This window comes from Heteronotia binoei, chromosome 5 (genome assembly GCF_032191835.1).
Source record: "Heteronotia binoei isolate CCM8104 ecotype False Entrance Well chromosome 5, APGP_CSIRO_Hbin_v1, whole genome shotgun sequence".
In the NCBI taxonomy this organism is placed as follows: Eukaryota; Metazoa; Chordata; class Lepidosauria; order Squamata; family Gekkonidae; genus Heteronotia; species Heteronotia binoei.
The window spans coordinates 169,902,607-169,916,459 of NC_083227.1; the positions used below are offsets into that span (position 1 = coordinate 169,902,607).

The following is a 13,853-nucleotide window of genomic DNA, read 5'->3' on the forward strand; positions in this document are numbered from 1 at the left end:
TCTTAAGCACACTTCATCAGACGAGGAATCCAGCACAGTGAGCAAAGCCATACATAGCTGAGCAGAGCCATACATAGCTGGTAGACAGTGGCCCAGAATGCAACATGGTACAGATTTAAGAACCAATACTGCCTACCAGATAATTTAACTTCACTGTCATTGGTTCTTAAATCTGTACCATGTTGCATTCTGGGCCACTGCCTACCAGCTATGTAAGGCTTTGCTCACTGTGCTGGACTCCTTGTCTGATGAAGTGTGCTTAAGAGCACACGAAAGCTTACGTTCTAAATAAAAATTGGTTGGTCCTAAAGGTGAACTTGACTCCTGCTTTGTTCAAAGTACTATGGTTCTAGACTTAGCAAAATACGAACAAAAATTTCAGACACTTTGGTTTTTAGTGGTTAACTTTCTGGTGGAGCAAAATGTTATTCCAAATAACACATATTAATGTGATTTATTATTCGGTTAATGTCCTCTATTATTGCTAAATTGTTTATAAACCTGTCTATACCGGTCTGTCTATATATGTATACAGTATATCTAATGTATGATTATACTACCCCTGTTGTAACATTTTATGTAACTTGAATTGGTTTAATAAGAAAGAGATGCAAAAAAAGAATAAACAAGCCAAAAACAAAGGTAAAGGAAAGGACGGATGGTGCATCCCACAAAGATATGACAAGATCAGCTCGAAGAGCAGGCTCTCTGGGGTATTTTTGCTCACAGGTAGGGGGACGAGGAATACAGCTGAGAGGAAGACAGGTAAAACCTTTAGCTACATGTTTTTTTCCTTTCTGAACCTTCTCTTAATTGCTTAATTAAAAGGATGTATGAAAAACAGTTCAGTTGCCCCAGTGGTCTGTACTGCATCTCAGTTTAGAATGGTCACCTGGCACATCCTGAAGAGACAAGCAAGCAGGCGCCCCGCCTCCCCGCTGCCATTGTTCTACAAGGGAAGGCATCCCATTTCCTGGCCCAGCTTAATTGGCAGGAAGGCATGTTTGTTCCTGCTTGTTGCCACTTGAGGACACTTCAATGAAATGCTCCTCCTGTCGTCTGAGACACAAAGCTCTAAGTTCACCTTCTTCACAATCTCCACTGAAGAATGGAATGGCAGTGATTAGAGCCCAGAAGTTCGGGACAATAATAATGGCTATTCAAACTACAAAAGAAAAGATCTCTTGAAACCTCTTTGCTATTTCCCATGCTAAATATATATATATTACCACTAGGCAAAAGTTAGAATGAGTCTGGGAAGGAGGCAGATCTACTTCCTTCCAATTGCAGATATCATTTTGCATAAGCAATGCATCTGACTTAGGTCAGTTCAGCAACAGCTGCAGAAGGCCAGAACACCCATAAAAACTCCACACAGTGAAGCATCTGGCTTGTGCAGAGCCCTTTTTACAAGCCAGCACTTGGCAAAAGAACCAACTTATCTTCAGACTGTCATGTACAGTAAGATGTAGAAGTATTTGTTTCAAAGGGAAGGAACTGAATTGAAGGAAGGAATTGCAAAAGCCCTACAAGGCCTAGAGCCTCACCTTGGATACATAATTTGCAGCTCTTGCCAGAATTCAAACCTAAAGTATTAATGCCCAAGAGCTAGTGGATGGCAGGCAGGCTGACTCACTCAGATGTAGGCTCCGGAGGAACCACAGATGTTGTGACCATGCTGACTGCAGCATTTTTACCTCGGGCATTGGTCAAGGCAGTCTTTTGTGGGATCTACTGTCTGCCTCTTTGAGATAGACTATAACTCTTCTGCTGCACCTCCTTCTCTTCCTCAGCAGCAGCCTAGGAGCCATCTTGTTTACCTGTCTCCACCCCACTACACATACTGATCCAACCCCACAAGCTTCCCTCTTCAGCAGCCTCTTTCTCTCCACACCAGTGCAGTCAGAGGGCAGAAGAAGGGTAAGAGTAGAATGCCATTCCTCACACTCTTTACACACACACACACACAAACACAGAGACTACTAGTGTCAATATATTTTATCTTAAAGATGATTTACACATAAAATACAAAAATATGCCAAGGAGAACATGGTGCCTAGTCCATCCAAGAAGCTTTCAGTGCCAGGACACAGGTAGGCAGGGCTTACCCTCTCTGAGCTTGAGGTATGGTCCAGAGGGCAACAAGGCTCCATATCCTATCTGGGGTTAGTGCTTTAAAGATACAGTAGGTGAACTGGGTTATGAGGTGTAATTCAGTGGAACCTTCTTAGCTCTTGAGACAACCAGGCACAACCCAAACGACAGGCCTGGATGTAACACCGGTTAGAGGATCAGTATGTTGGGAGTGTATGTCACTGAGAGATAAATAATTTAATACAGGGAGCTTTACAGACTAACTAGGTCACTCTGGGAGGAAGGTCAGTATAATAAAAATGAACAGATTAGTCAAGACAGATATTGATAAGGGCATACCCAAACCGAGAACAGTGAGCAAACCCTGCTGCTGGTCTTAGGAGGGCCTCCAAGTGCTGATGAGCAGCATCTTAAGGAGAATAACCTGGGACCTCTGGGGCAGAACTGGTGCCCAGATCCACAGGGTTTTTTTTTCCCTTTTGGAAGGACATCTATAGAAAACAAGACAGACAACAAGTGTGTCCCCTCCTCTCCTCCAGAGAACCATGGGATGTCTCCCCTATCTTAAGGCCTATAAGTGAGCTGCAAGGAGCAAAAGGACACTAAACAAACAGGGCGCACTCTAAAAAGGCTGTGAGGGTTCATGTGTGTATGCAACAGAGTAAATGAAACTGCGCCTTTGTGGAATAAGCCTACTGCAAGAAAAAGGACATGCCAACATGTATCTCGTACCAAAATGAAGTCAAGGTGGAGAAGATGATAATTCTGAGAAAGAAAAGAAGAGAGCATACCCTCTTAGGTCTTGATTTGCTTACAACAGAAATGTACAGCTAGGAGCATCTGAGGCTGCAAACAGCTAATGTAAGCCATCCCTCACCAAGCCATCTCCACTGCAGTGTCTGTGGGACTCTCCAGGTATGTCAGGATGCCAAAACCAATGTGTCGCTCTCTCAGGTCTCAATTCAGCATCCTGTTATCTTCTCTGCCACACAAGGACAGGCTGGGGAACCAGAATGGGCCAAAACATGCTTAAATCAGACAAGGAAACTGACAAGATGCCCTCCTGGAAGACTACACTCATCTGTGGGAGGAGTCTCTATGCTCAAGGAGGTGAGACGCAGCAGCAACAACAGTTTTTCTTGCCCCTCTTACATTACACTCCTGTCACTGATGAAGGTTACTTATTGCTCTGTGGCCCCTGTAGCCCTGGCTCCAGTCCCTATAGAGAGGAAAGAGGTGGCCCAGCATCAAGGGGAGGGCACAGTGTTGTGCCGGGCCCACCAGTGGGCCTGCCCAATGGTCCCGCCTGCAGGGTCCAACAGAGCGCAGAGTCCTAGTAGCGCCCAACCTTGGCATCTCCAATGGCTCCCCAGACATCAAAGACAAACTCATCTGGGAAGGCAAAGTCACCAAGTTGTTCGTCCAGTGCCTCAGCAAATTCGTCAGGGTTTTGCTTGTCCTTGCCCAGCTCCACCATGGTAGCAGCTATTCAGGGAAAGGGAGGAAAGAAAGAGGTGAGCATCATTTCTAGTAACCAGCAGCCTGAACAAAAACTAGTCTGAAGATAAAGAGAGACGAAGGACCTCACATTTGCTTTGTGAGAGGCTCCCCGTCATTCCCATTCCTCAGAAGAGCACATTGGGATGCTGCTGATTGATCATCCCAACTCTCTTAAAAATTTCACTTTTTGAAAACTATTTACTATTCAGACTGGTAAAAAGAAGAGAGGGACCTTACCGAGTTCTGTGTCACGGATGCCCATGTAACTTTCTAGAAGATCATCAACCTTCTCAATGGCTTTCTCTTCAAATGCAGATGGCTGTGAAGAGGAACAGGACAACTACTGATGTAGATGTGGTAGTGAAAGAAAGCTGAAGGGAAGCTGAAAATTTAACCCCCTCCTACCTGCCAACTTGGCTATGCCCAGGAATAAACAAGGCCATCTGAGATAATAGAGGGGAACATGGTTGTAGCGTGATTAGAGATTAACAAAATGGAATAAAACCCAGGACTGATAAGCTGAGAACCACACGGGACTCCGCCTCTTCAAAAACAGTGCCTGGATCCAGAACTAAACTATGGTTTGGTGCCACATCAACAAAACTCAGGCCTATATACTTCCTCCTCCATGGCTTACAATTCTTGTTTACAAAGCAAGTGCAACCTACATGGCTGGACCCTACAAATCTGTTCTGGTAGCAGCAGAGCCTCTCTCTAGCAGAAGGCCCCTCAGTTGTGTTGGAGGAAGCTTCTACTACTGGGTGAGTGGGCGTCGACGTGGCAGATGCAGTTCAATGTGGCCAAGTGCAAAGTAATGCACATTGGGGCTAAGAATCCCAGCTACAAATACAAGTTGATGGGGTGTGAACTGGCAGAGACTGATCAAGAGAGAGATCTTGGGGTCATGATAGATAACTCACTGAAAGTGTCAAGACAGTGTGCATTTGCAATAAAAAAGGCCAATGCCATGCTGGGAATTATTAGGAAGGGAACTGAAAACAAATCAGCCAGTATCATAATGCCCCTGTATAAATCGATGGTGCGGTCTCATTTGGAGTACTGTGTGCAGTTCTGGTCGCCGCACCTCAAAAAGGATATTATAGCTTTAGAGAAGGTGCAGAGAAGGGCAACTAGAATGATTAAAGGGCTGGAGCACTTTCCCTATGAAGAAAGGTTGAAACGCTTGGGACTCTTTAGCTTGGAGAAACGTTGACTGCGGGGTGACATGATAGAGGTTTACAAGATAATGCATGGAATGGAGAAAGTAGAGAAAGAAGTACTTTTCTCCCTTTCTCACAATACAAGAACTCGTGGGCATTCGATGAAATTGCTGAGCAGACAGGTTAAAACGGATAAAAGGAAGTACTTCTTCACCCAAAGGGTGATTAACATGTGGAATTCACTGCCACAGGAGGTGGTGGCGGCCACAAGTATAGCCACCTTCAAGAGGGGTTTAGATAAAAATATGGAGCAGAGGTCCATCAGTGGCTATTAGCCACAGTGTGTGTGTGTATATAACATTTTTTGCCACTGTGTGACACAGAGTGTTGGACTTGATGGGCCGTTGGCCTGATCCAGCATGGCTTCTCTTATGTTCTTACTAGTGGGACAGATTCAGAGGACCTCAGTATTTAGCAAAGATTAGTCTGTAACAAATCATGAAGAAATGGAGGGGGGAACACGCTCATCTGAGACTTGTTCCGGGGTCTTTTGTGTAACACTGACCATGCTTTGCCATTACACTTGAACCAAATCATGGGGAGGTCTGAGAAAGGGCTGACCCATTCTTGAAATGAGACAGAACTACAAGTTCCTCATGTGGTTGCTCATCTTCCCTGCAGGCACACACCTGTTCCTCGACAGTGGCTGGTCCCTTGGCCCGAAGCCGCAGAGTGCCCCTTCCTGTGCCAAGCTGAGTGCTCCCACTGTGTTTGGCTCCCGCAGACCTCTGACTGATCATATCTGGAAGAGAGCAAGAAAAAGGCTCTAGTGAATTTTGTTCAACATACACACTGGTAGTCCCTTACTTAGGAATGAGCCCAAGTTCTCCTATGTTAGCTCTCCATGACTACTACTGTTGCAACAATACACAGGCTTCAGCTTTAGGTATTACACCACTACCCCACTTTCATGCGGCACTGCTAACCGGCATACACAAACACTTTGCATTTTCATAATGTAGGTATGAAGTGGGTAATAACTGAAGAGAACTGAGGGAGGCACAAGTGCACATGGAGGTAGTGGGACAGCAGCATAATCAGGCATAATATTCAGAGTTAGGAGTAGAAGACATCCTACCACATGTCCATCAACAGTAAAGAGCGGAAGAGAAATCTTGCTAGCAATGTTCAGAGAATACTTCCAGTGGGAGGGAAAGACAACGTAACACAGAAGCAATGACAGAAAGACTAACAGGAAGAAGCTGTGTTTTGTAAAGACTCCTAACAAGTTCAGAACTTTACTTGACCAAACCACAAATGCTTCTGTTCCAGTCCATTTTCTTCTCAGAAAACAGTCATATACTCTCATGCCTGCACTGCTCTTCTTTCTACTGTTCTTATCTGTGTGTTCCCAGGAAGCATCTTTTCCCTAGATAATGTACTATTGATACTTCTGTGTCTATGTGGCTCCTGGGGCATTTTTAATTCCAGCTACACTGCCGATTAGAGCCTCTGGGAGAGGACAGCTAACATTTAGTGGTGTTTTCCCTGTGCTAGCTGGAAAAGCAGATGCCACTGATCCAAAATGAGAAACATGGCCTACAAAGGGATCAAAGCTTCTGCAGCCTGTAAAGTTCATAGGAATTGTGTGTGTGTGTGCATAGCGAGAGAAGGGACAAAAGCCCACCCAGCAGAATGTCAGCTCCTGGCTAGGATTAGAAACTGTTTCCATCCATAAGCAGGAGGAGAGAATGATCTGGGAAGAAGCCAACCATGTCAGCAGCAAAGAGAATTAAGAGGTCAAAAAGAGTAATGGGGCTGTGGGTGAGAGAAGACTCAAGAGGGGGAAAAAGAGAGACAACCTGTTTCCCAACAAGACCCCATTTCCATTAGTCAGAGTCACTTGCCTTTCCATGACTAGCATTCTTTTTTTTATATATATGTGCATGTGTGTATGTGAGTGTGTGTGCACCTGGAAGTTATGGTGACCTCTGGTGACTGACCCCTCCTGAGGGCCTGGAGGATCTTCAGGGAGATGGCTAAATAAAGCCTGCCCCTGCCTCCTGACTCCCAGTATTCCAAGGAGGTCTCCCCGCTCAGTTTCCAAGATCTGATGAGACTACTCTGGTCAGGGCTAAGACAAACATTCTTAAATTCTTTTTTGTCAAAAAGAAGGACAGGGCCTCAAGAGTTTGCACAAGCATCTTGAACGTATTTGTTCACACTTCCAGTTATCTTTGCTGATACTCATCATGGGAAGATGAATACTTTTCAAATGCAAATGCATAGTTTCCCCTTTGCTTTATATGAGGAGAGGTGGAAAGGAACAATACAAGAGGAGGAGGTCTTACTCTCCTTGGCATGCAGACTCCTTGTGTCCACTTTTAGGGTCTAGAATGGTAATTCCTTTCCTCTTTCACTTAAGCGGTATTTTCTCTGCATCACTAATCTGAAGGAGCTTGAGGAAGTTTTCTTTGCTCACTTCCCTGTAATCAGTATGCAAGGTTAAGAAACGATTGCCCACAACATCCTCATTGCCTCACTGTTATACTGGTTCTGCAATTTACATAGGACAAAGGCCCACCTTCCCTGGGTACACAGCTTTCCAAAAAGCTGGTTAGCTAATGGAGCCTTTCTACACAAAACTGCAACCGTCTGCCTTGTGGTGTATTTGTATTTTCCCTTCACAGTGGCTCACATTATGCTGCTTTTTAAACAGTTTCTGACCTCTGGGGAGTCTGTAAACAGAAGGAGCACTTGCTAATCCAGCTAGATTTGATTTACGGTAGTACTTTGAAGTAGCAGTAGAAACAACACTAGATGTGGGGTGTTCAGAATGCAGTTGATTCTTTCCTTCAGCCGTTGCTACTTCAGATGGTCAAAAGTTTTGTTCATACAGCACTGTGCTGAAGTATAAATGAATGTATATATACATATGAAAGTACCTGATTAAAAAGTCAGACCGCTAGACCAGCTAGCTCAGCACTGTCTACCCTGACCGGCATCAGGCTTCTGGGGTGTCAGCCACAGAGAGATCTTGCTACCAGAGCTATTTTTATCTGAAGATTTCACACACCAACCCCTTCTTCATGAAAAGCCATCGTCACATAACAACATGCTACAGTCACATAAGCAGAGCATCTATGGGAAAGATGTTGCCTGTTCAAGTTTCTAAGGCTACTGTTATAATTTAGGCACAAGATGCTAGCTTCACAGTGTTTGGATAACCATGCCAAGTCACTGCTTATGTAGCATCTAATGTTATTCATAAATATTATTACAAGTATAACTCAGTTATAATCACCGCTATACATCAAAGCAAATTATTGTTGCAACATACTTGTGAAATAGATTCATGTACTTTCCCCCGTTACGTTGTATGCAAGGAAGCCATATGCTACCTTGGTTTCCAAGTGGTTCTTGTTCAAACCAGTCCATAAATCAAGCCTGTTAGATCAGTGTTGGTTCATGATCTGAACACAAATAAGAGAAGATGGATCCAATATCTACCTTCCAAACCTCAAAAATTGACCGCTAGAGTTGTGGTGCCTGCAATTCCCCCCCCCCCCTTTTTGTTTGTTTGGGTATATTGAACTGAAAAAAATCCCATTTCCTGAAAAATCCCAGATTCCCATACTGATGTGGTATTCAGATCCAGGATTTTCCAGAAATCCTCATTCTTTCCCATGTCCAATAGACCCAAGAAGAAAAAATTGCACCCCAGAAGCTGTGCTTGCACAGCTGATTCTGGGCTGACTTCTCTTGCAGCTGGGTTTAAACTGAGCTGCAAAAGGAGCCAAACCCAGATGAGGTGGAGTCGAGCTCTCAGTTCCCACCACCCTGGCTGATCCTTGGATGACTTCTCCTGCAGGTCAGTTTAAACCAAGCTGCAAGAGGAGACAGCCCCAGCTGAGGCTGATTTTGGGCTGACTTCTCTAGCAGCCTGGTTTAAGCCAGGCTGCAGGAGACCCCAGCCAGTCCCCTGTGGAGTCAGTGGGGGCTGCCTCTTTAATGCACACTTGACAGTGATGTGGGTCAGCAGCTGCACTAAGGGAGGACATGTCAAAATTGCCCCTCTTCTATCAGTACAGCTGCATCTGCAGAAGAGGAAGGTGGTTTTGCTCCCTGCCACTTCTTCCCTGCAGCTCAATGGACCAGGTGGCTGGCTGTCTACATTGGTCCTGCATCTCCCAAAATCAACTTTACTAGGGTCAGAAAGGACTGCTGGTAGGGAATGTGGTCAGACCCACATCTGTCAATGCTTCCCAGTGACAATTTGCTAGATCCATATTCTAGAAGAGTGTGGCCAAAACTGCTTAATGTAAAAGTCACAAAGAATAAACAACAGATGTTTGAGAACCGCAAGACATGAATGTCAAATTTTTGAGAGCCACAAGACATGGAAGTCAGACGCTTGAGAGATGTAAGGCAGGGAGGCAAATAAATGGGAGAGGGAGGAAGAGGTGGAAAGAAAGCAACTTTAACTTTGAATGCATTCTCCAAGCTTCTGGCTGGCTTGCAAAGTGATTTAGAGAGACAAATGCTTTCTCCAAGTCAACTGATGGGGTGGTAGGGGCTTCAAGAGCCACATAATATGTATGAAAGAGCCACAGTTTGGCCACCACTGTCCTAGAATGAAAGCTGAACTAAGAAGCTAAATGGGAAGAGTTGGTTTGTGGGAATCAAAGTCATTGTGGAAGCCCATCCTTGGTGGGTCCAATTAAAGCCTTCTAAGCAGAATACTGAGTTTGCAAAATGCTTCGTTAAATGTTTTGAAGCCATCCTATTAGAAGCTTTATTGTATTGTGCCTTTTTAGAACATTCATAATTTGCTTCTTCCCTAATGACTTAGGAGTGTTCATATTTATCTCCCTGGATTTGAAACTCTGTGTGTGAACTCCCTTCAAGGAAAAGTATTTGATTGGAGATGACAATGGGTAACAATAACTTCTGCCAGTGGTAGATCTGCAGTGCCTTGTTGACACTGATGTCATCTAGCAAGGATCAAGCGCTTTGCCAGGATGCACACAACAACAAGTTCATAGCAAGTGGTGCTGCCAGGCAGAGGGGATTTTATTTGTAAGTTGTTCTGAAGGAAGACCTGAGAGTCAACATCTGGACATTCTCCTGCAAGGACTGGCAATTCTTTGAAACGGGACTGGCTAAGGATGAGGTTGTGATTGTTCAGTAAACAAAAGTTATTCTCATCCAGAATTCTTCTTTTCGACTTCATTTTTGTGGGTAAAGACTAGAATAATTCAGCATAAGATGGTGGCTAGGACTGCTATTTTCCGTAACAGTGAGGCTTTAGGACTGAAGGATATTTCATTTCCAGAAGCTGGCCAATCAATCCCTCTGAAGAAGTTACTTGAATAATCTTCCAAGTGGAGAACGGGATTACAAATGTACATTCAGAGTTTTGTTTCAACCTGTATGCTGAGCAAGCTGCCTCTTAACTTCCTGCCTTGGAAATGATGGAGGAACATTCAGTTGCTTGGATGAGAAGAGAGGAGGAGGCAATAAAAGGCAATTTTCTTATAATCATTTGCAGCTGGTTGGATTTATTGCCCAAGGCTGGGGGGAAGTCCTTGCTTTTCGTTTGTCCTTTCAAAACAATGCTTTACTTGTGTCTCTTTCTTCAAAAAAATTGAAGAGGGCAGGGGACAAATGGCCTCTTGACGACAGACAGGTTTCTTCAAGGGAAACTACCGTATTTTTTGCACCATAAGACTCACTTTCCCCCCCCAAAAAAGTGGAGGGAAAAGTGTGTGCGTCTTAAGGAGCGAATACTGCAAAAAATTCACACAAATGCCTCTAAATTCACACAAACAGTTCTAAAAACTAGGTGCGTCTTATGCTCAGGTGCGTCTTATGGAGCGAAAAATACGGTATCTGTTTGCACTTATGAAGAAACCCATAAATCTAGAACCGAACTACACATTACAGTTTACTCATGCTTATCGTGGGACTTGCAGAAGAGAGTTCCCAGTGGCAACTCAATTCAGATTGGTGTTGGGGGCACAAGGGAAAGTAGTTTCGTTTTTCTCCCTGCAACCCAAAATGGCCCTGGGTAGTATTATTCGCCCTGTTGGGAGGACTCCACATGCACTGAGTGCTTGCAAATGCAGCCCCCTAACAGGGCAGTGAATGTTTCCGAGGGTCATTTAGGGTCAGAAAAACAGTGTGGGGGTGGGGGGGGAAGCCCTCCTCTGCCATACCATGGACCTGACCAGAACTGGGCCCCTGCAGTGCTTCTAAATTGAATCGCCATGGGGAACTCACAGCTGGTATCTTAATGCAGGTCCTCTTTGGAACCACATGTCAAATACGATGTGTAGTCTCTGAAGTACAGAAGAGAATAGGTCAGGGAATGCATGAAGATAGAGGGAATATATGAAAATAGACCATCAACAGAAAATATCTCTTTCACAACCACTTATGAAAGGGTAGAGAGGAGGTGTCAGAGATACAGACTGGAGAATTCTTTCCCATCCCGTCCAAAGAAAGCGGTAACACTTTATATTTGTTCAAATAATCACTTGTAGTAGATGAAATATTAGGCACAGAAGACCTAAGGTCTGAATCCAACTCAGCCCTGAAGGTCACAAAGTGATCTTTGGCTTGATACACACAGCCTAATCTCCTTCAGACTTACTGCAATGGTAAAAATGGTGGTAATCTTCCTGAACTCCTTTAGGCAATGGTGGAATATAATTAGAAATATTTATTAATAATTACACAAAAATATTGTGTGTAAGGACACTAAAGCAGCTTTGAAAAGGGAATCAAACAGCTGCTGTGGATTTCAAATTTATTTTGTTTGCTGGAGACAAGATGCCATAAAATCTAATTTGTGGGAGGTTCTGAAAGTGTGTGCTCCTGGAAAAAAAACCCAAGCAAGTTAAACCTCATATTGAAACTGGAAGAATATAGTATTCTAGGAATGTGGATGGGGTGAGAAGTAACCAAAGCTGGTAAAGTACTAGGGTGCCCTCTCTTCTTAGGTGCCCTCTCTTCTGAGTTAGTGGTACTGGTCAGTACCAATGGCTCATCCATCTACAGTTAAAGTCCAATATAATCACATCATGACCATGTTTCACACCTTAATAGAATATACTATATCAACAGAATGTAATTATCACGAGTCCTCTCCCTGGTGGGCTGGTCCACAACAACTTAATCTAAATTCAGGAGGCATAAAAGCACCCAAGCATAAAAACATAAAAGAATAAAATCCGGTACCAAATGGCAAGGACCTATCCTAATATGTTAGATGGACATACACCCACTGCTAAAATCCCATTCTGTAACACAATCGGCAGCAAACTACCATCCATCCAGACCACTATGGAAGACAAAAAGACAAGCAAAGGTTGATTCAGAATCCTCTGGGGAACTCTGTCTCAAACCTTAACCATCAATCACCCGAGAGCAAGCTCAGTCAGGCACTACTCAGTTATGTCCAGTAAAAATGACTGAGATGTTAAGAAATATCATCGAATCACAGAGTTGAAAGGGACCTCCAGGGTCATCTAGTCCAACCCCCTACACAATGCAGGAAACTCACCAATACCACCCCACCCCCAAATTCACAGGATCCACATTGCTGTCAGATGGCCATCCAGCCTCTGTTTAAAAGCCTCCGGAGCTCACCACCTCCCGAAGAAGCCTGTTCCACTGAGGAACCACTCTGTCAGGAAGTTCTTCCCAATGTTGAGCCAGAAACTCTTTTGATTTTTATTTATTTATTTATATTTAGACTTATATCCCGCCCTTCCCACCAAAGTGGCTCAGGACGGCTTACAACATTATAACTCACATAAATTCAGTTTAAAACATTTACATAATAGATTAAAACCATAATTAATAGGACATAGAAATAAAAACCAGCGGTCTGCTAAATACATTTTAGTTCCATCCAAGAATATTCTCAGTGTCAGTTAGTTGTTATAGGCCTGCCGGAAGAGGGCTGTCTTACAGGCCCTGCGGAACTGCCCTAGGTCCCGCAGGGCCCACACCTCTTCCGGCAGCTGGTTCCACCAGTAAGGCGCCATTACCGAGAAGGCCCGATCCCTGGTGGATTTCAGACGGGCCTCCTTTGGCCCGGGGATTACTAACAGGTTTTGTGAACCCGATCGTAGTACTCTCTGGGGAACGTGTGGGGAGAGACGGTCCCTAAGGTAGGCAGGTCCTAGGCCATATAGGGCTTTAAAGGTAATGACCAACACCTTGTACCGGACTCGGAATGTTATTGGCAGCCAGTGCAGATCCCGAAGCCCCGACCGAATGTGCTCCCATCTTGGGAGCCCTAATAACAGTTTAATTTCAACCTACTGGTTTTGGTCCTACCTTCTGGAGCCACAGAAAACAATTCTACAATATCCTCTATATGGCATCCTGTCAAGCATCGATATTTCCCAATTATCAGTCTTTTGTTAATAAATCAAAAGTTACTTTATTGTAGAAACTCCATAGCTTTGCCAAGGACAGATTCCTTGGAAGTAATGACGTATACAGACTCACATAGTTACTTTATAGAATAGCTTCAAAAGATAACATACAGATGCAATTTGAGACACGGGTTCAAAGGTTACTACAAAGTATCTCTTTTATTACTAAGGAATGTTAGTTAACAGAAACATCTCCCTTTCTCACACTTTCTCTGCGAGTAGATACGACCTGTCTGTGTGAATCTGGGGGAGAGGCACCTCGCACTGTTACCAGCCAAGCTAATCTAAACATCCTTGAGCCAGATGCCCTTAGGTTGTAAAAGAAGGGGGAGCAGGAGAGCTTGGTATCCTGCTCTTTGTCTGAGTAACCATAATGGCACTTAGAAATATGCATGCTTGACACAGTCTTTCAAGTACTTGAAGATGGTGATCTTTATAATTTTTTTATTGATTTTAACTATAAAAAGAAAAAGAATAAGCATAGATATAGAGACATTAAAGAGGGGGAGGGGTGGATACAAAGTGGGAAGCCAGAAACAAAGAAAAATGCAAATATATGTTACATTTCTACCTCCAAATAAAATACCCAATTCTTTCTACCTGCAAGTATTAAGTTTTCCCCTTATATTTTACTATTTTTGTCTTACAA

At 43.9% G+C, this 13,853-nt stretch overlaps 1 protein-coding gene across 1 annotated transcript in view; it reads right to left on the minus strand.

Annotated features, from left to right (window-relative positions):
- Window positions 1-1,983: 1,983 nt before the first annotated feature.
- GIPC1 (GIPC PDZ domain containing family member 1) overlaps window positions 1,984-13,853 on the minus strand; it is a 60,444-nt gene continuing 48,574 nt past the window's right edge. The window contains exons 5-7 of the mRNA XM_060240710.1: window positions 5,444-5,556; window positions 3,832-3,913; window positions 1,984-3,579 (exon numbers count right to left, since the gene is read on the minus strand). Coding sequence (XP_060096693.1) covers window positions 3,428-3,579; window positions 3,832-3,913; window positions 5,444-5,556 — 347 coding nt within the window. The 3' untranslated portion in view covers window positions 1,984-3,427. The remainder of the gene's footprint in view (window positions 3,580-3,831; window positions 3,914-5,443; window positions 5,557-13,853) is intronic.